Genomic DNA, 25100 nt, shown 5'->3' with positions numbered 1-25100 from the left:
GATACAATAGCCTGTACAAAATTAAAAGTCACACATGCAAAATATACAACTTATAAAATGTTGACAATAAATACCTAGGCCTATGCAGTAAACTGTAATAAATTCATTAATGTAGTAAGGCTAAGTTGCGTAATTTTGGTCTGCGCATGCGTAGTATGAGTGAGTAGATCATTTCGATGGGTAGGATGACGATAGAACGCCCGGCCCTGATTGTACACTATTGTTTTTATGTTCTTTGAGATGTGCCTAGTCAGATATGACCAAAATTCTTATTTTTTTATTTTGAAAAGTGGAAAAAAGTATTGTTTACTACCTCAGAATGTGTTCAGTTATAGCTTTTTCTTGTTTGTTTATGCACTTTTTGAACTGATTTAAAAGGGAATCAATTACTAAACATTACTTGCTTTTTAATACATTCAGTTATGTTGGTTTAAATCTGGTTATTACCTGCTGCTTATCGGCCGCTGAAAATGGCTGGTCCATTTAAATTTCATGGTTTGAAAATCTGTCCCAATTGAATTTGTAACTGAATTGCCCTGCCCTAAAGCATAAAATGTCGTCATCTTGAGCGGGCCCCTCCTTTTACATTTTAACTGACTACTGGGTCACTGGGTCCATTAAGTACACTGTCACGCCTGCAGAGTACTGCGAAGTCCGGACTTGCATTTCCCGATGCCATGCTGAGTGAGTATATCTACCATATCTCAAAACGTTATGTCTTTCTTACCAGAAAAAAACTCCTAGAACGTAATGTGTATACTTGTAACTAAGGGCAATACATAGTAGCGTTCTCAGAACTAAAAAATGTGCTTCTGCTTGTGAGCAACATTTATTGAGGGTATTGTGGGGGGTGCAGCGCTAAGTGTATGTCGTTCAGTCACCACTCCAGTCACTTTAATCTGGTTGTTTGTAATGTAATTGTGACCGTGCATTTTTTTTCCTTCAGCTGGCGAAAATGTACACATTTTAGATCCGTTCGTATAGCACGAGAAGCATGTATTGTAGTTATATCCGCCCGCATTATTAAACAATTTGGGTTCAAATCGACCCCTTCCGTTTACATTTGACGTAAATATACACTTAAGAGACTTTTCCCAATAAGTTTAGTTTTCATTGAGCTATCTCGAGTAGATCGTGCCGTATATGGCTTTTATAAATTGACAACTTTAATTTAAAAAGCATTGGCGATTTTTCAGAATTATCCATAGGCCTATAGAGACATTAGTTGGGTTCTCGATTTCTAAATATTTTCCGGTTTCAGATTTACTTTGGCAGTTAGAGGTCTTTTCGTGATATGATCTTATAGCTTTCTCTTTGATGAAATCAATCCGCAAATATTTGAAACGCTCCAAGCTTGAAACCCGTATACGCACTTGCATGCCTACGTGTTCTACTTTACTAAATAGTCTGATAAAAGTTGTCGATTGTTATGCTGTAATCGAGTTTCAGTCTTTTTTTGTTTAAAGCATATTTTAGAAGTTGTTGTCTTTTCGTTTTCGAGACCGAAAACATAACAGGCATAATCGAAAATAAGTAAATGTTTTGGTTCTTATTTGGTTATTTCTTGGTGCTGGGAATAACTCCATGATATTAATATAATATAAGTATTATAAGTATAATAGCATATGTTTACTCTAATTGCTAGAAAATAGCAGTAACACATGTGTGTAGTTTAAGTGGTTGAGCCGATGAAGTTGCATACGCTAAGCATAAAATGCAGAGACCTCTTAATTTGTCTGTCTTTTTTATATCAAACCATCCGTGTATTATCATCCTTTCTTCTGAGATACTGTATGCATGAATAAACTCATGGTCTTAAATATTAGCTCCTTTTCACACGTATACCTTGGGATTAGGGCGACCGCTGAGAATGTAACACCAATTTTGTAGTTATTCAGGTTTGCTCCCATCCTCCTCGTCTTCCAACAGGCTTTCTTAGTCATGGTCGTATTCTGTTTTCCTAGGCGACACAGAAGCTCCCCCTGGTGTCTAACTGTGAATTTGGGCGCTAGAGGTTTTGATTTATTACAGTGAATTGGCAGAGCCTTTCCATGTTGGTGTTCAAGATGTTTTTTTAACCTTTTACAATTAGAAACGTCCGGATTTTGTTTTCCATGTTTCTCTGTGGATTTTCCTTCAGCAGGTGTGAAACTTTCAAATCAGATTTAGTTGGTCCTTTAATGAGTGAGTGATCATAATTAACACTCTTTTCTGTGATACAGTGATTTGAATCGTATAAAATAGAGTTGAAATACAACAGATAAAATAGAACAAAATAAAATAGAACGGAAAAATGAAGACTGATGACATTCTGTTTGAATTCCAATTTGGAAAATCAGTTGCACTGATAGTAACTTTTAAAGCATGTCTGCACAATACGCTCATGAAAGGTGTTGGGGGTAATTATTTATAACAGTGTTTTTCCTTTAAATCTAAAATGAACACGAGGCTGAAGTTCGGTATGTATTCAGCTGGATTTTATTTCGTTTCTAGGTATATATTCATTTGCAGTCAGCTACTTATTAACACAGCATTTGCAAACCAGTTTCGTATTCTGTGTTAACAACAAAGCAAAATATTCAACAATGTGTACATTAATCGGTATGATTAGAAAGTTATCTGTTATTTAAAAAAAAAAAATCCACATTTTCAACCTGCACGAGTCTAAAGTGTTAAACTCAGCTTTACTTTAACAAAGGAACCTCTGTTGTCACAACACTGTGAAAATTAAGGTGGCCCAATGTGATTTCACCCTTTACAGGACCCATTAAATATCACAGTTAATCCCATCCATTCATTATCCAACCTGCTATATCCTAACTACAGGGTCACGGGGGTCTGCTGGAGCCCATCCCAGCTAACACAGGACGTAAGGCAGACAACAAACCCTGGGCAGGGAGTGCACACACACACACACACACCCCAAGCACAATTTAGAATCGCCAATGCACCTAACTTGCATGTCTTTGGACTAAGGGAGGAAACCGGATTTCCTAGGAGAAAACTAACACAGACACGGAGAGTACATTCAAAACTTCACACATGGAGAACCCGGGAAACGAACCCAGGTCTCACAACTGCGAGGCAGCAATGCTACCCACTGCGCCATCCCAAAGGTAATCCCATTCATTAGATATTGGAGTTTGAATACTTTGTCAGTTAGACTCTGCTATATGCGTTGAACTGTGACGGGTGAGTTGGCTTTATATGATGTAAGTCACTCGTGCGGGTCTAAAATCTGAACTGTTTAGTTTTTTTAAATAATATATATATACATATATATATATACATATTGCCTAGATGCAGGTATTGTGGCTTAGTGGTTAAGGCTTTGGAGGTTTTTAGGTCCCAATTCTGACACTGAGCAAGCTACTTCACCTGTCTACCTCTGAGTGCGGAGGGACAAAATAAATACAATCAGTTGCATCTCAGATGTTGTAATTCACATGGATGAAGACAACAGTCGTAAATGTAGAATATTTTGCATTGTTGTTAATGCAGAATAAGTAGATGGTTTGTAAAAGTTATGTGAATAATAGTCACTGGCTGTAAGCAAATATATAGCGAGGAGAGAATGAGAAGACAGCCAAATATTTACCTAACTTCAGCGTGGTGTTCATGTCAGACTTAAGGGCAAATACTTTTAAACAGTAATAACGACAGGGTGCATAACCAGAATGTTTTCTTACGCAGAACCAATATATAGCAGTACACATATACTGTAGATGCCTCTATTCAAGGCATGATCAGAACATAAAAGACATTGTGAGCTGAAGCCTTGTTTAAAGTCCAGTTCCTCGGCTTAAAACGTGCCTAAAATTTAAGTGCTGGTGCTTAAAAATGTATTATTGGAGTATCCAGTAAAAATTCAATAAGAAAGTTGAAAAACTATGAACACAAGTCATTTCAGGTGCAGATACCTGCAGCAGCAAGATATGTTATTGAACTAGTCCTTAACATTTCTCCAAAGTACATGTCAGGTTGGCATCATGTCAGTATGGTTTTTTGGTAAGATCTAGAAAAAATAAAAAAATTCTCTAATGCAAGCTGAGCTGTGGACGTTGAATGTATTTTTCTTGAAGTTGTGTATGATGAATTTGTAAGTATATATTATAATATATAGTTGGTCAGTTTCACCTTTGTGAAATTTTAACCTGTTGTCTATTTGTAACATATCTGGGTTACTCAAATTGAAGCTTGAGTGTTGTTGTTTTTCTGTGAGAATTTGCACCAATTTCCTGCCGCATTCCAAACAGGTTCAAATTTGATAGACTAGCAACTTGTGTTGTTCCTGTGTGAATGTGTAGGTGCTCATGGATGTGAGTTTAGCATTCAGACAAGAAAAATGCAAACTCAATATTTTATGTCCACTAAACTGGAAGTGATTAGCTGGTTCAAACATTCTAGTTAAGGTTTTGTTATGTTGCATGATATAATAGAGAATAATGTCCCTCCTGCATGTCACAAGCTGTGTACTGAAGCAGATGGCCTGCTGGTAGTTCAGGCAGATGTACTATAAAAGGTAGATTTTTATTTCACAATAGAGCTTTTTTATTTTATAACAAAAGCTCTCAGTTCTTGGTCCAAATATGTACCAGAAAAAAGTGCATGATGCACTAAACAAGAATAAGAAAAATGCAGTCCAAAGTTAAAACAGATCTTCTTGCAGGAAATGGGTGAAAAAATCACCAAGAGAAGTGAAAATGGAGTAAGAAAAACAAAACATAGGCTCTTATCCTGATATTTGTTCAGTTAGTTTCAGTCTAGGAAAAGGGTTATAGCAGCCTTAAGAAAAACAAAAACTACTAAAACTGGACTCCTTAAAAAACAAACAAAGAAAAAAAAAACTCAGGGGCTGTCTTTGGTTCCCAGGAGCCTCAAGTTGCTCCTTAACAGCAACCAATTGCTCAGCCTCTAGCCCACTCCTCATCTACAGTAGTGCACCTCACACACACTGACTTTGTCTCTCAAGTCTTCATGATTGATCAAAAAAACTTCCCCTTCTTGTGGCCACAACCATATACTGTACTTATGAAGACCTCTCATTTCCTGTGTACAGCAGGCCTACACATAGGGAGATACCATTATGAACTCGCAGGGGGGAATGATGCTCTCAAACAAAAACCAAAACACCCACAAACAAAATACACATAATTGAACCCTAACTTCCAAAACAAAAAACAATTCCACCTAACCTTGAGGTTACTAGAAAAAAAAAAAGAAGACGGATGTAGTGTAACTTCACAGGTAAACAAAAATGGGCTCCCTTGTGGCTGTCTTTCTGGATTCTGGACAGCCATGTGCTTAGCCTCCATGGCAACTTTAAAACACCAGCCCATAAATGTAGAATACTACGTTCAAGGCCCAAAGCTGAAACGAATGGTGGAATGTCTGAAAAATACCAAGATAACCTGCAGGTAAATCCAAACCTTCTTAAATATTGTTTCCTTGCTGTAAACCCACTGACAGTTATTTAGTGCTGCTCACATTAAGGCTTATGGAGTGTCTTGCTGCTCTCTGTCTCTGTACTGCCTTGATGTCCCTGTGAGGCTACAGTGTCATACTACACTCAAACTATATACTCCCACAGACAAAAATGTTGTGCAGGAAAGTTTGTTTAGGTTCTGTAACCACCTATCCATGCACTTGCAGAAAGATTTCCAGGTCAAAGGCATAAGTCAACAAAGCTTCGTCAAGAATCCCAGTGATGTATTTCTAGGCAATTTCCCAAGTTGGCATATGTTGTGGAAGCAATTAATATTAATTAAAGAAAGAAACTTATCCTATACTAGGACAAGTTTGACGAAACCTCAATGAGTCAGGAACCATGCAGGAGGGAGCTTGTCCAATGCGTCTTTTATTTCTCTCCAGCAAATGCTGAAGAAGAAGCATTCATCATAGTAGTCTATTACAGAATGGACAGAAATGTAAGAGCACAGGTCTATTTAATAAACCAGTGAAGTTACATAACATTGCTGATTAATGCATACATTTACTCTGATTGGTCTGTTGGCTTATACCCAAATACAGCCAGGTCCATAAATATTTGGCAGTGACATAGTTTTCATAATTTTGGCTCTGTATCGGTGTATGTAATAACTATTCAGTTTTCTTGTTTACAGGACATCTGCTGATCTCTTGCTCATCTCCTATTACATTTTGTGTAATTACATCAACCATTCTCTTGCCTTTTATTTACTTAACCATTTCAGTAGTTCCCTCCATAACATTTCTGAAACAAATACTTACATATTTCAGTGTACACTGCAAAACAAAATTACCTCTAAATTATTCTCTATGTGTGATGTTGGCATATGGATATTTATGGAAAATTCAAGGTTTGGATAGATCATTTTGAGAATGTTTAGTTATTTAATAAAGTAACAAGTCAGTTTGTAAAGGTCAGAGTTATGTTTTCTAAAACACCACCGTCAAATTGTTATGTTTTGTACAGTTTGTTAAGCATAACTCTGTGCATCCACCTGTTAATTTCCTGTCCGCTTTCATTTAGTACAATATTTTAGTCCTGTGTTTCTTACATTATATTATGTATTAATCATGCTGCAGAGAACTATATGATTTTATACTTCTACAGTATATGATTTGATCTTCATTTAGGTAGGAAAGGAATTATGTTTATGCACAGAATATGAGAATAAATAAGGATTATTAATCTAATCAAATATAATCTAACGAAGATATTAAAGCTATAAGAATGTAATCTCTTCATAACTAATGAAATGGGGAATAAGAAACTGCTATAAACTGGTCTTGTGTCTGTGTGCTGATAACGGCGTATTTTTAGGAATGTGAGTGCCCTTATAACTCTTTATTTTGGTATGAAACTGGGCACTCCTGCATGTCATAAATCAGTATGTAACCGTAATTTATAGCAATCTAAGTATAACCTCAAAATGAACTGTCATGTTTTTTTCTCTTTGGCTAATGAATAAGCTAGGTAATATAAAGAGGATTTTTTTCTTTTAAGCAAGACTGTCTGTTCTGACCAGCCAGTGGCACTGAGCTTTCCAGTCTCTTCGGAGGCATTCAGCAGTCTCTATCTCACCAAGAATAAAGAAATTGCTGTTTATTTAAATTGGTGTTTGTTTTCCCATTGTTATTGACTTCAGCGACCACATTAATGAGTCTAATCAAATCTAAGGAGGCTTTGTTACACGTGTGTAAGATAGGGACAAATTCATTATTTTTATCTTGCTGTTTAATATTTTGTGTTTTGTAATGTTCAAGTTATTTGATCCGTTTTTGCCTATAAGTACACAAGTGGATAACACTGAAGTTTTCTGCTGCTCTTTAGTATTTAGCGCCCCTTTCACTTGTGTCCATTCAGCTCTTTGTGAATTATCAGTTAATTTTGTGTTTATTTTTTGAAAAATTCCAAGTTGTTTGTTATTTGCTTCACTGTCAAATACTGAATTGATTTGGTTCTGAGGTGTCAAAGCTTCTGTTAGTACCAAAGTCAAAATTTTAATATTAATATAGCACTACTTCCCATCTATCATGGATACCGTCCAGTGGGAACTTCCTTAAAATTTCTGTGCTTAAGAAGTATGAACTACAAATAGACATAACCCATTAACAACCAGCAATTAACAATAGTACATCAATGATGCAATATTTACATCATATGATTTGGAATCTGCTATGTATAAAAGTACATTTAGTCACTGTTAGCCTGTTTGGTTCAGTTTTTAACTACATATTAATGTAAAATGCTATTTGTAAATATGTATTTATGCACAGTACTAAAATGTATTTACATTCTCTTCTCACTGCTACTTTTGGATATGACTAATTGCTGAAAAATATTTAATAAACAACAATGTGCTATGTCTCTTTGAAGAAAAATTTAGATGTGGCAAGGTTAACCAAAATTAAATAATTACCAGAATGCTCCTGAATTTTACAGCTTGTGTACATTTCCTAATTGTTGTATTATGGAGGAGGTAATAGTAAGTTTGGTTTCCTTTTAGATACATCCTCTGGGCTGTGCAGATATTGGAGTAATCCAGAAGTGTCATTGTCATAGCAGCTATACAGAAAACAACAAATGAAAGGTAACTGTCATGATTGGTGTATTTTATTATTTTTTTGTGACCTCTGTAGTAAGTTTCAGGGACATCTTGATAGCTAATCTGGGGTTTCTGAAGTCAAGAAATCTAATTTGGAGTTTTATTGTGCACTTATTTTATTTCCTTAAGAAGTTGTACTTTTTCTTGTCTTTTTGTTTAGTTTGAAACTAAAATAAGTCCACAGTGAACTGAAAACTTCAAAATAATATCCATCTTGAGCATGACTTCCTTTTATTATTCTTACCTAAAGACACATACAATGTAGCATGATGTTTTCCATGACACTCTTGCCAAAACCTCTCTGACTTAGTAATTGAGTAAAATAGTCAAATCATAGCTTAGAATAACATTATGCAATAAAATTAATTTTTAGAGCTTTGGGCAACTTGCAGAGTTTGTCTTGTCTGGTCCATCCTGGTAGCATCAGTGTTTAGTGTTTTTGTATTCATATATTCTCTTTAGCCCTGCTAATTTTGTTTAAGCTAACATGTATATTTCCATTTCTTGATTTCATTTTGTTAGGACAGTGTGCTTTAGTTGATGGTTAATATATTCTCGTAATGTTTTGTTTACCTTATTAAAAAACTAAGTCAAGTTTGTTTTAAAGGGATGTTTTCTTCATAGTGAAGTAACATGAGCAAAAAAAAAATCTTATTTCTTGTGCACAAAAGAAAATATTGCATGCATATGAGAAAGTTTTGTCTGTGTACACGAAAGTTTCACATGCCCACAACATTTTACACTCTTTGTGAACACGAAACTTTCCCATGCATATGAGAAATAAGACTTTTTTTTAGCTCATGCCCTTTTAGGGACTCTGTATTGATGGTGTTTATCAGTTATAGGGTTGCATTTTATTTTTTTGTTTTTTTTTTCCTTTTTGGAAAAAACAAAACAAAACAGAGGGTAACCTTGTGTCTTGAATTGTTTAAAATAATGGAAGGTATGTTTAAAATAGTAATTGGTCATTAATTAATGCATTCTCTCATGATGAAACATATAGGATTCCTTCTATTGTTTGCTTAATGCTTTGTGTATGTCTGGTGTAATCCTGTATACAGTGGGATGCAAAAGTTTGGGCAACCTTGTTAATAGTCATTATTTTCCTGTATAAATCGTTGGTTGTTACGATAAAAAATGTCAGTTAAATATATCATATAGGAGACACGTAGTGATATTTGAGAAGTGAAATGAAGTTTATTGGATTTACAGAAAGTGTGCAATAATTGTTCAAACAAAACCCGGCAGGTGCATAAATTTGGGCACCACAAAAAAGAAATGAAATCAATATTTAGTAGATCCGCCTTTTGCAGAAATTACAGCCTCTAAACGCTTCCTGTAGGTTCCAATGAGAGTCTGGATTGTGGTTGAAGGTATTTTGGACCATTCCTCTTTACAAAACATCTCTAGTTCATTCAGGTTTGATGGCTTCCGAGCATGGACAGCTCTCTTTAACTCACAACACAGATTTTCAATTATATTCAGGTCTGGGCACTGAGATGGCCATTCCAGAACGTTGTACTTGTTCCTCTGCATGAATGTCTTAGTGGATTTTGAGCAGTGTTTCGGGTCGTTGTCTTGAAAGATCCAGCCCCGGCACAGCTTCAGCTTTGTCACTGATTCCTGGACATTGGTCTCCAGAATCTGCTGATACTGAGTGGAATCCATGCGTCCCTCAACTTTGACAAGATTCCCAGTCCCTGCACTGGCCACACAGCCCCACAACATGATGGAACCACCACCATATTTTACTGTAGGTAGCAGGTGTTTTTCTTGGAATGCTGTGTTCTTTTTCCTCCATGCATAACGCCCCTTGTTATGCCCAAATAACACAATTTTAGTTTCATCAGTCCACAGCACCTTATTCCAAAATGAAGCTGTCTTGTCCAATGTGCTTGAGAATACCTCAAGCGGCTCTGTTTGTGCTGTGGGCGAAGAAAAGGCTTCCTTTGCATCACTCTCGCATACAGCATCTCCTTGTGTAAAGTGCGCCGAATGAACGATGCACAGTGACTCCATCTGCTGCAAGATGATGTTGTAGGTCTTTGGTGCTGGTCTGTGGGTTGACTCTGACTGTTCTCACCATTCGTCGCTTCTGTCTATCCGAAATCTTTCTTGGTCTGCCACTTCAAGCCTTAACTTGAACTGAGCCTGTGGTCTTCCATTTCCTCAATATGTTCCTAACTGTGGAAACAGACAGCTTAAATCTCTGGGACAGCTTTCTGTGTCCTTCCCCTAAACCATGATGGTGAACAATCTTTGTCTTCAGGTCATTTGAGAGTTGTTTTGTGACCCCCATGTTGCTACTCTTCAGAGAAAATTAAAGGAGGAGGGAACTTACAATTGACCCCCTTAAATACTCTTTCTCATTATAGGATTCACCTGTGTATGTAGGTCAGGGGTCACTGAGCTTACCAAGCCAATTTGAGTTCCAATAATTAGTTCTAAAAGTTTTGGAATCAATAAAATGACAACGGTGCCCAAATTTATGCACCTGCCTGATTTTGTTTGAACAATTATTGCACACTTTCTGTAAATCCAATAAACTTCATTTCACTTCTCAAATATCACTGTGTGTGTCTCCTATATGATATATTTAACTGACATTTTTTATTGTAACAACCAACGATTTATACAGGAAAATAATGACTATTAACAAGGTTGCCCAAACTTTTGGATCCCACTGTATATATAATAAGACTATTTTTTGGAGAATGCTAAGTAAAGTGGTTTAAAAAAATAAATTGTCATACTAATATTGCAGATTTTAAATGCATGCATAATTATATAACTTTTTTTTTTAAAGACATTCTATCTTGAAGATATAAGGATATACCAGATCAAGTTTTTGATACTTGAGTTCAGAAGATTTTGCAAGATAGTGGACCATGCCTTTTCTGACGTTTCCCTAATATCAAGCGAGGTGAAGAAATGGATGAAGAAAGTGAAATAAACCTTAACATGTGGTCTAATACAATTTTGACCAGTTGCACTGGTGATGGAGAGCCTACCAAATGTAGCATGGGCTCTGAAAACCTAAGTGGCAGTTATAGTCCCTTGAAAAGGAAGGTCATGAGCAGCGGCATTTGTCCTAAAAGACTACGATTGTCAGAGGAAGATCAAACAAACATGAGCTTTGAATGCAACATTACAAGCTCTATTTTTGACACTTTAATCAATTTCAGTGATTCAGATAATGCTATTGATACCACAAATACTTTCACTTTAAGCAATCAGCATTGCACTCCATCCTGGGCATACACAGTTACTGGAACAGAAATGGATAATGCATTTTCTACAGAGTATCATTTTACAGGTAATCAACTACTAAAACTACATGATAAAAGCTATGGTCTAACTGGAAAAACAAATAGTGAGTCAGCAGAGGATATAAATGAGCAGAAATCTACATGTTCTACATCCATTGAGCAGCTTGTGGTTGATCAAGAAAACCAAACTTCTTCTTGGAGTAAAATTATTAAAGAAAACAAGGACACTGTTACTGGAAAACCTTTTCACTTCTCTGCTTGTTTTGACAATCACAAAATCGATGACTGCAATCATAGTAAGCACAGTGATATTAGAAAACAGAGTGATTCTTTATTAAGTACACAGATGGTTTCTTTTCCAGATGATCCACAGAATTGTCAAAATAGTGTTGACATGACTGAAAAGGAAGATGGGCCTATAAAATCGGAGTCAAAACTTCCAGATACAGTTTCCTGTTCAGTGCTAAATTCAACACTGGAATGCCAAGTCCAGATTTTCAAAGCCCACTCCTCAAATAATGGTGTGGAGTTACAGAAATGTAAAGAGGACAGAGATGAGAAATGTAATCTGACTAAGCTGGAAACAGAATCTGATGGACAGGTTATGATGGAAAACCAGTTTGAAAATAATGTGTGTAAGAAAGAGAAATCTGATTTTTCTGAACTGTATATAGAAAAAGCATTCACCACTCATTTGGAGTCTGAAAATCAGAAAGATGTACATTATAATGGGCACACATTTGAACAAGTGAAAAAGAAGACTGTCTCTGATAATACATTGAATATGATGGTAGAGCCAATGAAGCAAATTAGTGAGATGAAAAGTGAGCTGATCAAGCAAGAAATGGAATACACCACATTAACTTCAAAAGTTGTGGCTAAAGACCAGCCTTCTTCATTAAGTGCTTACCATAATGACAAATGGGAAGATAAGGAATGCAAAACTGAAAAGACCGATTTATCTGAATATGGATCCAGCAATGCATTAATCATCCCCCTAAGTACTGAAAACCATAAAGTTGAATTAGAAAGTCAGGATAAATTGGAAATAAAAAGTGAATGTGATGATGTTGCTGTTGCACTGGGGATCTCCAATGCCATTCCTACAGTCTCTTTTCCTGTTTTGTCTTTACCGGCTTGTAAAGAGGATGACTTGGATGTTAAATTGAGCTATAACAATACAGCTTCCTGTTCTGTAGAGATGAAGTGTGCCAGTTTGAAGTGCCAGGGCCAAAGTATGCAGTCAAATGTGAAAAAGGAGACATCTTCTAGTGACTTGGAGATAAAGCTACAGCCACAGAAACAAAGTAGTGAGAACAAATGTGAACTGATTAAGCAAGAAATACAAGAGAATGCATCAGCTTCATGTGAACTGATTAAGCAAGAAATAGAAGAGAATGCATCAGCTTCAAGTCAGTCTTGTTCTTTGCCTGTCTCCCAGAGTGAGCAATGCAAGAATAATGAACACAAGATGGAGGAATTGAATAGCTGTGAACTTTCCTCAAAGAACGCACCTGTAAATTCTTTATTTTGTAAAAATGAGAAAGACAATCTAAGTAAGCAGGTTAAAATAGAAATTAAAGAAGAGGATGGCTCTGTTGATATAGGCTTAGGTATACCCAAGAAAATTACCATGTCTCCTAAAGATGAGTTGTTGAAGTTCAAACAAAAACATCTGGGTGCAATGTGCTGTCCTGTGGTGGTAGGACATACCTCACCACAGTGCCAAAACCAGGTTCTTACCCAAAAACTGAAGCAGGAGTCTGTCGCTGATGACGCATTGAATAACGGATTAGTTCCTCCTCAGACTGTGTTAGAGTCACTTGTCCAGGAATTACAAAAAGTTAAATGGGATCAGATCAAACAGATAAGGGCAAATGCAGGTTTAAATATTCATGTTGAAAATGAAGCTATTGCTGGTTCTTTTGAACCTTCTCAACATGACCAGTGTAAAAGTCATGTGATATGCAATCTGGATGACTCTGGAGTGATGACAAATAATATATTTTCCACACATACAAATAAGAGAGAACATCTGATCAGACCGGGTGACATTAAGGTTGAAAATGAGAGTGGGGAGGATACTGAGTGTTTGAGAGGGCCAAGTCCAGCTACTGTGTGTCCTGTTCTTCAATCTTCTGTGAAAATTGAACCTCAAAATTTTCAAGGCAGCACAGCAGAGATTGAAACAAAGGTTCCTGATACACTTTACTTTTCTGCATCCTTGAAATGTTCTCAAAACCAGAGTCTCCAACATGAAGGGAAGAATGAGTCTGTCATGAATGAATCATCAAATTTAGAGGGAACTACTGCACAACCAGGTATGGATTCACTTGTTTTACATGCTAAAGAAGCTCAACACAGTGGACAGGGGAAACAGAAATGTGAACATATTAGTTTAAATACATCTGCGGATGAAGAAATATCTTCTGCACATAATGGCCATAATGTACAATGCAACAGTAATTTATACAACAAAGAAACTTTGAATGACTCTAAAATACAGACAAATGTTATTTATACACCTTTATCATTTGACAATGAAAAGGAACAACAATACAGCCTGGGTTCAGTGAAAATTAAGCAAGAGAATGAATGTGTTGCTGTGAGTTCTGAAATTCCTAATCCAGGTCCTACCACACCTATGTCTGATTTATATTTACAAGGTGAGCAGCAAAAATGGCAACCTATTGTTGATATGAATAAAAAGAACATCCTGCACCCTCAGCAACACCAACGGGATATATCTTTTGCAAACATAAAGAGAAAAAAGTGTGTTACAAATGATGCAACTCTCTCGTCTGATTTGTTGACCTCTTATGAACAGCAGAACAATGTGCATTTAAGTCAAGAGGATGGTAAAATAATTAAGAAAGGAAGTAGCACATTGTCAACTCCACTACTTGCAAAGGAAGAATCCACAAATAAATCTGTTTTGGAAGTACGGAGTGACAAACAAATGCTGAATGTTGGTTCAGGTAGTAGTTTCCAACATCCCATGGATCCAGGTTTCAATAAAGCTAATCTTCATATACAAAGGAGAGCGGGACCCTTTTTTCAGAACCGTGAATTCTGTTGTAATTTTAATTTTAAAAGTTTGGCTTTCTTGAAGTCTTTTTCTCATCTCTATTTAGCTATTCACCAGGTATTCCAGGAAGTACTTGATCATGCAAAGCCTGACTTAAAGGGGGATGATTATGTTCAGCTTGACCTCTGTGCTGAATCCCATAAAGATTCCATGATTACTCAAGGACACGCTGCTGATTTGAATGTCAGCACATTTTTAAACAAGGTTGCAGATAAATTACCAGCTACCAAAGATATATTGGCATGTGAAAATCTGTCTCTTATTTTAAAAACTGTAAGCAATCTAAAAGGAGAATCAGGAATCAGTTCAAAACCTAATTATGTATTGCCCTATAATATACTTCGTCAGAAAAGAAGATGCATGTTTATTTTGAACAACCAAGGCAATAATTTGTGCTTTGCAGCTACATTGATTGGGCTAATGGATCTGAAAAATGCAAGAATTGATAAAATAATGAAAGAAGCAGTGGAGCTCCATAAACAGCTCAATTTACCACCTCAAGACATGGTCAGCTTTTCGAACATTGCTAAATTTGAGGAGCTGCTTGACATTAAGATAAAAGTTTACTATGGTGCTCCAGATCTCCAAGTTTTCGAAACTTCTACCGCTCCTCATCCACGTACATACTTCATGTATTTGCAGAACAACCATTATTATGGTATAACAAGTCTAACGAGTTTCCTTGGTGTAAAACAAATATGTCGGTTATGTCACCGTCCTACAATGAATAATCACAAATGCAATGCGATCTGTAAAGTGTGTCTATCTTCCAATTGTCAGCAAGTCAAAAATGAAAGGGTTTCTTGTAAAGATTGCTATCGTACATGCAAATCTCGCTTGTGTTACATTCGCCATAAACTGCTGCAGAGTGATGAGAAACATCAAAAACCAACACCATCTCCATGTGATTCTGTAATACACTGCAGGGAGTGTCGTAACCCTATTAACTTGACTCCAGGTGTTAAGGCACATCAGTGTCAAATGGTGACATGTCACGGTTGTGGCGAACGATCTCGAGATGAAAAGCATAGATGCTTCCTTTCAGAACTAAAGCCTGAACCATTAACAAGCAATTATATATTTTTTGACATTATATGCAGAGCAGGTCGCGTTCCTTGTTATATTTATGCTCTTTCTATAGATAGTACAGTGGAGAAGGCATTTTATGGCAATGATTGCATTGCTCGGTTTTGTACGTTTTTTATAAAAAGTCGCTTTGAAGGCTATACTTTCCTTGCACATAACTGTAAAAACTTTGATGGTGACCTGATTTTGAATTTCCTTGTTCAGAATCATATGAAATGTGAATATTTCAACCTAGGAACTAGTTTCAAAGGGTTTATAGTGCTTTTAACAAAAATCAGATTCATCAATACTTACTGCTTTATGCCAATGAAATTAAGAGCAATGCCAAAAGCATTTGGCTTTAAAATGTCCAGAGGTTACTTTCCACACTACTTTAATACACCTGTCAACGAGAACTACTGTGGACCTGTCCCAAGCATTCAGTCCTATGGACAACGACATTTGGTTGGAGAAGAAAGTAGTTGTTTCCTTAAGTGGCATAAAATACGAAGGAGCACTGGATTTAACTTCCTGAGTGAAATGAAACAATACTGCAAGAATAGTGTTGATATGCTGCTGCAAGCATTTTTGTGTTTTAGAAATGTTTTCTCAGATGGGAAAGACATTGATCCTTTTAAATTTAAAAACATTGGAAATGCTGCAATGGCTTTGTTTCGAACAAATTTTTTTCCGAAGAATACAATTCCCATAATACCTTTTGACATCTACCGTAGAGAATATCGCTATTTTCAAGCTGCCAACATTCAGTGGTTAGAGTATGTTTCTGCTGCGGAGGGAATCAAAATTCAGCATGCTTTGAATGCTGGTGAAAAACAATTTGGTCCTTATTTTGTAGATGGATTTGCAACTATAGATGGTGAAGATATATGCTTTTTATACTGTGCATGTTCCACATATGGCTGTCCTGAATGCTTAAAGAATATTAGCAGGAGATCTTGTGCTGGATACAGCAAAAAGTATGAGGATTTGCAGGAAAAAATCTCTTACCTTAAAGGACGGAATCTTCAGATCCGTATTATGTGGGAACACGAGTGGCTGGAACTGAAACAAGAACCCAAGATGCGTCCTTTTCTGAAAAAATATCCAGATCCATTTGATCCATGGAATTCCATTTATGGAAATCGGGCAGAAGCTATCTGTTTGCTTTACAAGATACAACCAGATGAGAAAATTAAATATTTTGTTTTCAATGATCTCTTGATGTATGTATATAAGACAAAAAGCTTTCCTGCTGGTCACCCGGTCATTATTCGTGAAGACTTTGATGATCTCAGTGAGTACTTTGGCTTTGCCAAGGTCACAATATTCCCACCAAAGAAACTACTTTTTCCAGTGTTAGGAACTTGTCTCAACGGGCATATACTCTTTTCATTGTGCAGGACTTGTGCTGAAATGAAGCAAACAGCAATCTGCACCCATGAGGATGAACAGCGATCTTTAACAGGAATATGGTCTACAGTTGAACTGTCAAAAGCTCTGGAATGTGGATATAGGGTTGGCAAAGTTTTTGAGGTGTGGCATTTTGAGAAAAGGTCAACTAAGTTATTTGAAAGTTATATCAAGAGAAACATGAAGATTAAACAAGAAGCACAAGGATTTCCACATTGGTGCAACAATGATGAACAGAAAGATCTGTATGTGAAAAAGTATTTTGATGAAGAAGGTGTAAAGTTGGAGAGGGATAATATAAAAATGAATCAGGGTTCCCACAAAGTTTCTTCACTGCTGCTAGATTCTCTTTGGGAGGAGTTTGGAAGTAGTGCTGTTAATTTTCGAAGCAGCATTGTTACAACATCAGAGGAGCTTGATAAGCTTATTTTTTCAAAATATTTCAGTGTCTTGAATGTGGATTTCTTTAATGACACAACCGCTTATGTACAGTGGCACTATGATTCAGACACTAAAAAATTCCCAACAAATATATTTTTGGCCTCTTTTGTCTCAGCCTATGTACATTTAGAGCTGTACAGTGTATTGGAGAACTTACAGGAAAGATGTCTATATTTTGACACTGACACAATTGTGTTTGTCAGTCGCCCAGGCTCATGGGAGCCACCCCTATCAACAAAACTTGGAGGTTTTTCTAGCAGAATAAAGAATGAGGACCATATAGTTGAGTTTGTATCAGCAACCCACAAAACATACGGATATAAAACTTTCAAAGGAGAAGCATACATGAAAGTGAAAGGTTTTGCTTTTGAGCATGCCAGTTCTGACCAGGTGAACCTTGCGTCAATAATTGACCTTGTTAAGACAGACTTGTTTAAACTTGGGCCTGATAGCAACAATACAATTCAAAATATGACAAAAGGAGTTCAGCCTGATTTTAATATTGTTTTTGACAAACGAGTTTTGAATTCAGATCATTTTACTTTGCCATATGGGTTCTGATATCATTTACCTTCTAAATTATGAGTTTCAGTCAAGAATCTTTACTGTACACAAGTTTCTCAACTGTAAAAAGGAACCACAATGCTAACGATAGAATGGCTGGTTTAAGTACACAGACTAGTAAAGGTAAAAGGTATAATTCCTGATTTTAATTTTTTTTAAATGTTTGTATAATATCATAGACATTTTAATATGAAATGTATATAGTTTCAGGACTTATTGTAACATTGTATTTGTTATTATTTTCATTCAGTTGAAATTGTAGGATTTTATTTTTGTATTATTTTTTTAAATAAAATGCAATATTTTATTCATCATTTTTTCTTAATTCAATGACCCAGTGACTTAATTTAAAGACCCAAAATCACTAATACTATATAAATGATTCTTTATAAAAATTGTTACATGTTCTGAACATTTCTGATTAATTACTTCTCACTACAGTTGCCGTGATTCTCAGTACATTTCCTGAATATGGCTGGCCTCCCGAAATAAAAATTTATTTGAGTGCAAATCCAATTATGCATTGCTCCTTTAACCTCATGTTCATATGACCTTTCAGCACATTCCTTGAGGAGTCCAAACTAATGACATTTGGAGCTAGCTTGAAGTGGGTGGGGTAGAAATTCCAGTTTCAGTGGATGTTCATGGTATGTGAAGTGTGTAATAGTCAGGCAGTGCAAAAATATGATACAGATAATTAACTGAATTTTTTTAAAACGCCTTGATTGTAATGTCACAACAGAGAAGTACAGTGGGAAAAGAAGAGTGAAAGGACAAGAAAGCTCATCTTTTCATCAAACTCAAAATTTTAACCAAAATTGAAAGTCGGAAAACTAGAGCCTAACATTATTGCCATAAAAATTACATAAGTCACACTTGACTTTCAGAGATTATCCACAAACTTGGACAAGATACATGCAATGCCGTCTTAAATACCACTCCACTGATAACAACCGTGGTTGTGGCTTCCAAGAATGCACCCCTTAGCAAATCCTCATTGTGCTCTTGCCTGTTAAAAGCAAAATGGTGACATGGTATTTTTTTGTTTTCAAAACAAATCCCTGCAATTCATAATATAAAGACAAAATTATTAAATCTGAAAAATATATTAGGCTCAGAAAAAAAATCATAAAAGAATAGTAATGCTATGGAAATGAAATCCCACCACAAAAGTATTGTATTTTGCAATAATTCTATTGTTATTTAGAATAAGTATTAAATTATTTGGCAAAGTATTGCTTGCTGACACTGTTATTATTGAGCATATGCATGCTTCACTTATCAGATGACAACTAGTGAACATAAGTATGTGCATAGCATGCTATCAAGTAACAAGACCTGAACAGACATGATACATATACATTATTTCCTGCATATGCTGAGGAGTAACAATAGTCTGCCCAGTTTAAGGTCACAGTAAGCCAGTCATTATCTTAGCAGAAGTGGATGTATGACAGAAACAAATGTAGTGGACGGTATGCCAGTCCTTTACAAGGCACAATTGCACAGCTAAGCAGGAATGAGTGTACTGGCTTCACTCTAGTAACATCTAAATTTAGCTTTGCGTAAGCGCTGTTTAATGCTGTAATATGTGACAAGTTTAGCAGCTGTTAAAGGTGAAAAATCAGGGAAAATGCGAATGTGGTTATTTTCAAATAAAATCATCTTGCATCAGCCTGAGAAGCAAAATCAGATTCATATTAGATTGTAATTCATTGAAACATATAATGAGGCTTCTAGATTTTGAGGCGTTCGATCCACGTATGCCGTAAGCTGCTGATATCCCAGTGTCCAATTTGAAGTCCTCTTCAATTATTTGAGAGAATAGTTCAGCGATGAATTTCACTGGGTTTAGGTTTTCATGGTTTTCAGGGAGATGTGCAATTCTGATATTATTTCTTGTATATCCATCTTCCAGCACAGCTAGCCTATCTCCAAGCACTTTGCATTCGGATTTAGTAGCTGTTGCTTTTTCAACAGCAGTGAAAGCCAATTGTTCAACGAGTCTTGAACAGTTGCTTAATGTCTTCAAGCTGAGCATCAAGTGCTCTAAATTTATTTTCAAACTTACTTGCATTTTCTTCTATTTTTTCATCAAATGTTTTCTAACATACCTTCAAAGGTTGCCTCAAAGTGATTACTTAAATGTTTCTCCAAGTCTTTAATATTCTGAAAAAGCTTCTCATTAGTCATGATTATATCCTTTATATCTTTTCTTATATCCTTTGTGATCTTCTTTATGTTGCTTTTAATGTCATTTATGTCCTCCCCGAGTGTGGTAGTTATTGCAGTAGTTATTGTGGTGATCGTTGATAAGATAGTATTTTTACAGGAGGCTCACTTAAACAGCAAGGATCAGTTATGGTTGCAAAGAGAATAGACTGGCCAAATATTCCACTCCAGCTATACAAAGAAACCTAGAGGTGTGGGAATCTTAATTCATAGAACACTTTCATTTGTAGTATCAAATGCAATATCAGATCCTGAAGGGTGACATGTGATGGTTATGGATAATTTACAGTATTTAATTGCAAAGTAATCAATGTGGATGACAGAGTCTTCATCCAAAACCTAGTTGCATCTTTTCCTAACTTGAACACTCACAACATTATGATAGCTTGAGACTTTAATTGTGTTTTAAATTCAGACCTGGATAGGTCTTCAGCTACAGGGGCAATTTAACACTGCAAAGATAATCATAGTTTTTAATTGATCATAACTTATCAGACCCATGGAGATTTCTAAATCCATACTTAAAAGCATATTCGTTCTTTTCACCAGTACCTCATTGTTACTCAAGAATTGATTACTTCTTTATAATTAACAATGTTTAAATCTTGCAGATATGATGCTATAGTTGTCTCTGACCATGCCCTTCTAATCATGGAGCTCACATCACTATGCTCCACATATTCATCTTACAGTTGGCATCTTAAACCCCAGTCATTAGCTAATGAGAACTGTATGGAATGTATATCTAAGCAAATTGATTTATTTTAAAGACAGATGCATCCTATGAGGTTTCTGCAGGAATACTCTGGGAAACTTAAGGCATTTTTAAGAGGACAGATCTCATAATTCTTCCACAAAAATAAACTGGATAACAAAAAGGCCTCGCCTCAGAGTTAATCAGTGAAATTACCTGAATAGATCAAGATCACGCCAGGCCTCCAAATGAGGCATTTTTTAGGAAAAGACAGGCTTTGCAATTAGAACATTAGAACAATCTAGACAAGAACAGGCCATTCAGTCCAACAAGGCTCTCCAGTCCTGTCCACCCAATTCTTCTAAAAAACATTGTGTAGTTTTGAAAGTCCCTAAGGTTTTACTGTCAACCACACTTTTTGGTAGCTTATTCCAAGTGTCTATGATCCTCTGTGTAAAGTAAAACTTCCTAATGTTTCCAAGAGTGTCCCCCATGTTCTTGATGAACTTGTTTTAAAATAAGTCTTGTTCCGCTGTACTAATTCTCATTCCCTTCATGATTTTAAATACTTCAATCATGTCACCTCTTAATCTTATTTTGCTTAAACTGAAAAGGCTCAGCATAATTCATCCTCTGTAGCCCTGAAATGAGCCTAGCTGCTCTTCCCTGGACCTTCCGCTACTAAGTCCTTTTTGTAGCCTGGAGATCAAAACTGTACACAGTACTCAAGATGAGGCCTCACCAGTGCATTATAAAGTTTGCGCATAACCTGCTTGGACTTGTACTCCACACATCGTTCTATATAACCTAACATTCTGTTTGCCTTCTTAATGGCTTCTGAATACTGTCAGGAAGTTGATAGGGTAGAATCTAGTATTGCAGGGTTTGTTCCAGCCTTATACCCTGTGCTGGCTGGGATTGGCTCCAGCAGACCCCCGTGACCCTGTGTTAGGATATAGCGGGTTGGACAATGACTGACTGACTTCCTATTGTGATACTTTACATCTACTGACATTAAATTTCATCTGCCAAACTTGTATGCTGTCCAAGTCCTTCTGTAATGATTTAACAGATTCCAGCTATCTTGGTATCATCTGCAAACTTAACCAGCTTGTTACTTATATTCTTATCTAAATCATTTATATATATTAAAAATAGTAGCAGCCCTAGCACTGACCCCTGTGGAACACCACTTTTAACAGCCAATTCTGATACGGTTCTTCGCACCATCACTCTCTGCTTCTAGTGTCTGAGCCAGTTCTGCACTCATTTAAAAACATCACCCTGAACTCCCACTTCTTTAAATTTGATACCCAACCTCTCAAGTGGCACCTTATTAAATGCTTTCTGAAAGTCAAGATAAATAATATCATATGCTCCACTTTGATCATATCCTTTTGTTGCTTCCTCATAGAATTCCAGCATGTTAATAAAACATGACCTCCCTCTTCTGAACCCATGCTGACTGTTCAGAAAAACTCCTGTATTCGCCATATGCTGCTCAATCTTATCTATATTAATAAAAGGCAAAGCCCTCACTCACTCACTGACTGACTGACTCATCACTAATTCTCCAACTTCCCGTGTAGGTAGAAGGCTGAAATTTGGCAGGTTCATTCCTTACAGCTTACTTACAAAAGTTGGGCAGGTTTCATTTCGAAATTCTACGCGTAATGGTCATAACTGGAATCTGTTTTTCTCCATATACTGTAATGGAGTTGAGCTCGATGGCCGTGGGGGGCGGAGTTTTGTGTGACATCATCACTCCTCCCACGTAATCACGTGAATTGACTGTCAACGCAGTATGTAGAAAACAAGGAAGAGCTCCAAAAAGCGCTGAAGAAAACATGCATTATACAATTGAGAAGGCAGCGAAACAATAAGAAGCAAGCGAGTGACACATACAAGTATATTCATGAGCTGTGTGAAGGCAGCTACACAAAAAAACAGCAGAGCGCCACACTCTGAATGTATTCCTGGCATCACCGTTATACCATCTGATCTCCCATTTCAATTAAAATGCCTCAAATTTCCAGTAAGGCTCTGCTTCGCGATGACAAGTAATAAGTCTCAGGCACAGACCCTACAAAACGATGCCATTGATTTCAGGCAAGACTGCTTTTCTCCTGGAAAACTATACGTTGCATTTTCAAGAGTGAGCTACGCAGCTTCATCATATTACAACCAGAGTGCAGCCAGAAACTTTTAAGTGGCGGGTCTTAGCTAACATTAAATTAAGCCGTGGATATCGCAACATCACACAAGAGAGCAGCTCACGTGAACTTACTGAACGCTGCACGAGTGATCACTTCCATGCATCAAACCTGTTCAAAAAACGCATTACACAATTGACAAGGTGATGGCTTTATATGTCGTTCGTTTATAAAAGAGCGGAGAAGCTGTGTAAAGGCTCACAAAAAACCAGCAGAGCGTCTTATATGAGTAGGCAGTCAGCTAAAGAAGGGAATCAATAAATATCCATATTAACGTAATAAACGAGCAAAAAATAACATACAAGCCGCGAATTAAATAAAGGAAATGGGTACCTGAACAGTAAAGTTAGTCTCGAATAGCTACACAATAACTATAAGAATCGTAATAAACAAACAATAAAACAGAACAGAACCGCGAAGCAAGGAGAAACGATGGCCTTATATGGCGTTCGTTTATAAAGCAGCGGAGAGGCTGTGTGAAGGCAGCTACACAAAAAAACAGCAGAGCGCCACACTCTGAATGTATTCCTGGCATCACCGTTATACCCTCTGATCTCCCATTTCAATTGAAATGCCTCAGATTTCCAGTAAGGCTTTGCTTCGCGATGACAATAAGTCTTAGGGACACACCCTACAAAAGGTTGCCATTGATTTGAGGCAACATTGCTTTCCTCCTGGACAAAACTATACGTTGCATTCTCAAAAGTAATATATACAGTATATATATATATATATATATATATATATATATATATTTATATATATATATATATATATTGTGGACGCTGGCCCGGACACAGACAGACAGACATCGTTGTTGCACCCAACACACTGTTTATTTACAATATATACAATTAATAAAGTCATGTGCACCACAAACCCCAGTGCCTCTTGCACCGATTCCCCAATGTCCAGGTCTCACAGTCCTTGTGCCTTCCTGGCCGCCTCCAGTCCTCTCTCCAGCTCTGTCCACTTCCACCCGATATCCACCATCGACTGAAGGGAGGTGGCCCCTTAAATAGGAACCCGGATGGGCTCCAGCTGCTACCCTGCACTCCTCCACAGACACGCCCCAGTGTGGTGGAAGTGCCGACTGCGCACCCGGAAGCCGTCCGGGTGTCCCCGGTCGTCTTCCCCCCAGCACTTCCTGGTGTGGCGGAAGTGCTGGGCTCCAGGGATATCCAGGCACCGGGGCGCCGCCTGGCGGTGGCCACTGGTCCATACAGGGCTGGGCTTCCAAGCCCTTTACTCGAGGCCCCCAACATAACCAGGGTGGACGCCCCCTCGTGGTCTGGAGGAGGCACATGCCACAATATATATATATATACACACCCCAATCTATGCACTGTGAAATAAACGACCCACACACCCTGGAACTGACATCCGAGGTTCGATTCCCGAGAGGAGGTGCAGTGGGTGTGTACGCCTGATGAGCCCAGAATTAGGGCGAAACACGTGCCGCGTACTGTTTGCATTATTTGACAATAAAACTATTTCAATATATATATATCAGCGCTTCCCGATTCATTTTACCCTCGCACCCCCTTGGTTTGAGAAGAAGTATGAAAAAATATGAGGTTAACGCAGAAAAACAGATCACCAATTGAAGCTTTATGAATAATGGATACTTTATTCGCCATCAATAATTGTTTTGGTAAAGCCATACTCAGTGTATTCCTCCTTCCATGTTATAAATTTTCCGCGACTAGCCATGATTAAATGAACGGTAAAAAAGTAAGAGCGAAGCGAGGGTGACTTATTTAGGCAGGCAGGCAACAGCTCAATAGCTCGAATTTGGATATAAGTAGGTTCTATTTAGTCGCCAGAAATATCTTTGGTAGGAATGAAAGTTGAATTTAGTCTTTAAATTTCTATGATGAAGAAAAATGTATGCAATGATGACTAAATTTAACTTACATTCCTACTAAACATATTTCTGTCGACCAAATAAAAATTACTTATATTTAAAATTTAAATAGAACTTGAATAGATATGATAGTTCATAATATCCACGCAGACTTGCACATAAGAGTG

At 37.0% G+C, this 25100-nt stretch overlaps 1 protein-coding gene across 1 annotated transcript; it reads left to right on the top strand.

The window, feature by feature from the left end:
* The first annotated feature begins 588 nt into the window (after positions 1–588).
* Positions 589–18131, top strand: LOC120525388. The gene is made up of 3 exons (XM_039747629.1): positions 589–684; positions 7992–8075; positions 10897–18131. The coding sequence occupies exon 3, from the start codon at positions 11022–11024 to the stop codon at positions 17922–17924; it is 6903 nt and encodes a 2300-aa protein (XP_039603563.1). The 5' UTR covers positions 589–684; positions 7992–8075; positions 10897–11021; the 3' UTR covers positions 17925–18131.
* Positions 18132–25100: the final 6969 nt, after the last annotated feature.

The sequence above is a fragment of the Polypterus senegalus genome, chromosome 3 (genome assembly GCF_016835505.1).
Source record: "Polypterus senegalus isolate Bchr_013 chromosome 3, ASM1683550v1, whole genome shotgun sequence".
NCBI classification, from domain to species: Eukaryota; Metazoa; Chordata; class Cladistia; order Polypteriformes; family Polypteridae; genus Polypterus; species Polypterus senegalus.
Note: the sequence above shows the minus strand (reverse complement) of the source record. Positions and strands in the feature narration are given on the sequence as shown.

Bases quoted from the DNA above. Each gene is read 5' to 3' on its own strand.
- LOC120525388 (XM_039747629.1), top strand. From the start codon at position 11,022: ATGGATGAAGAAAGTGAAATAAACCTTAACATGTGGTCTAATACAATT.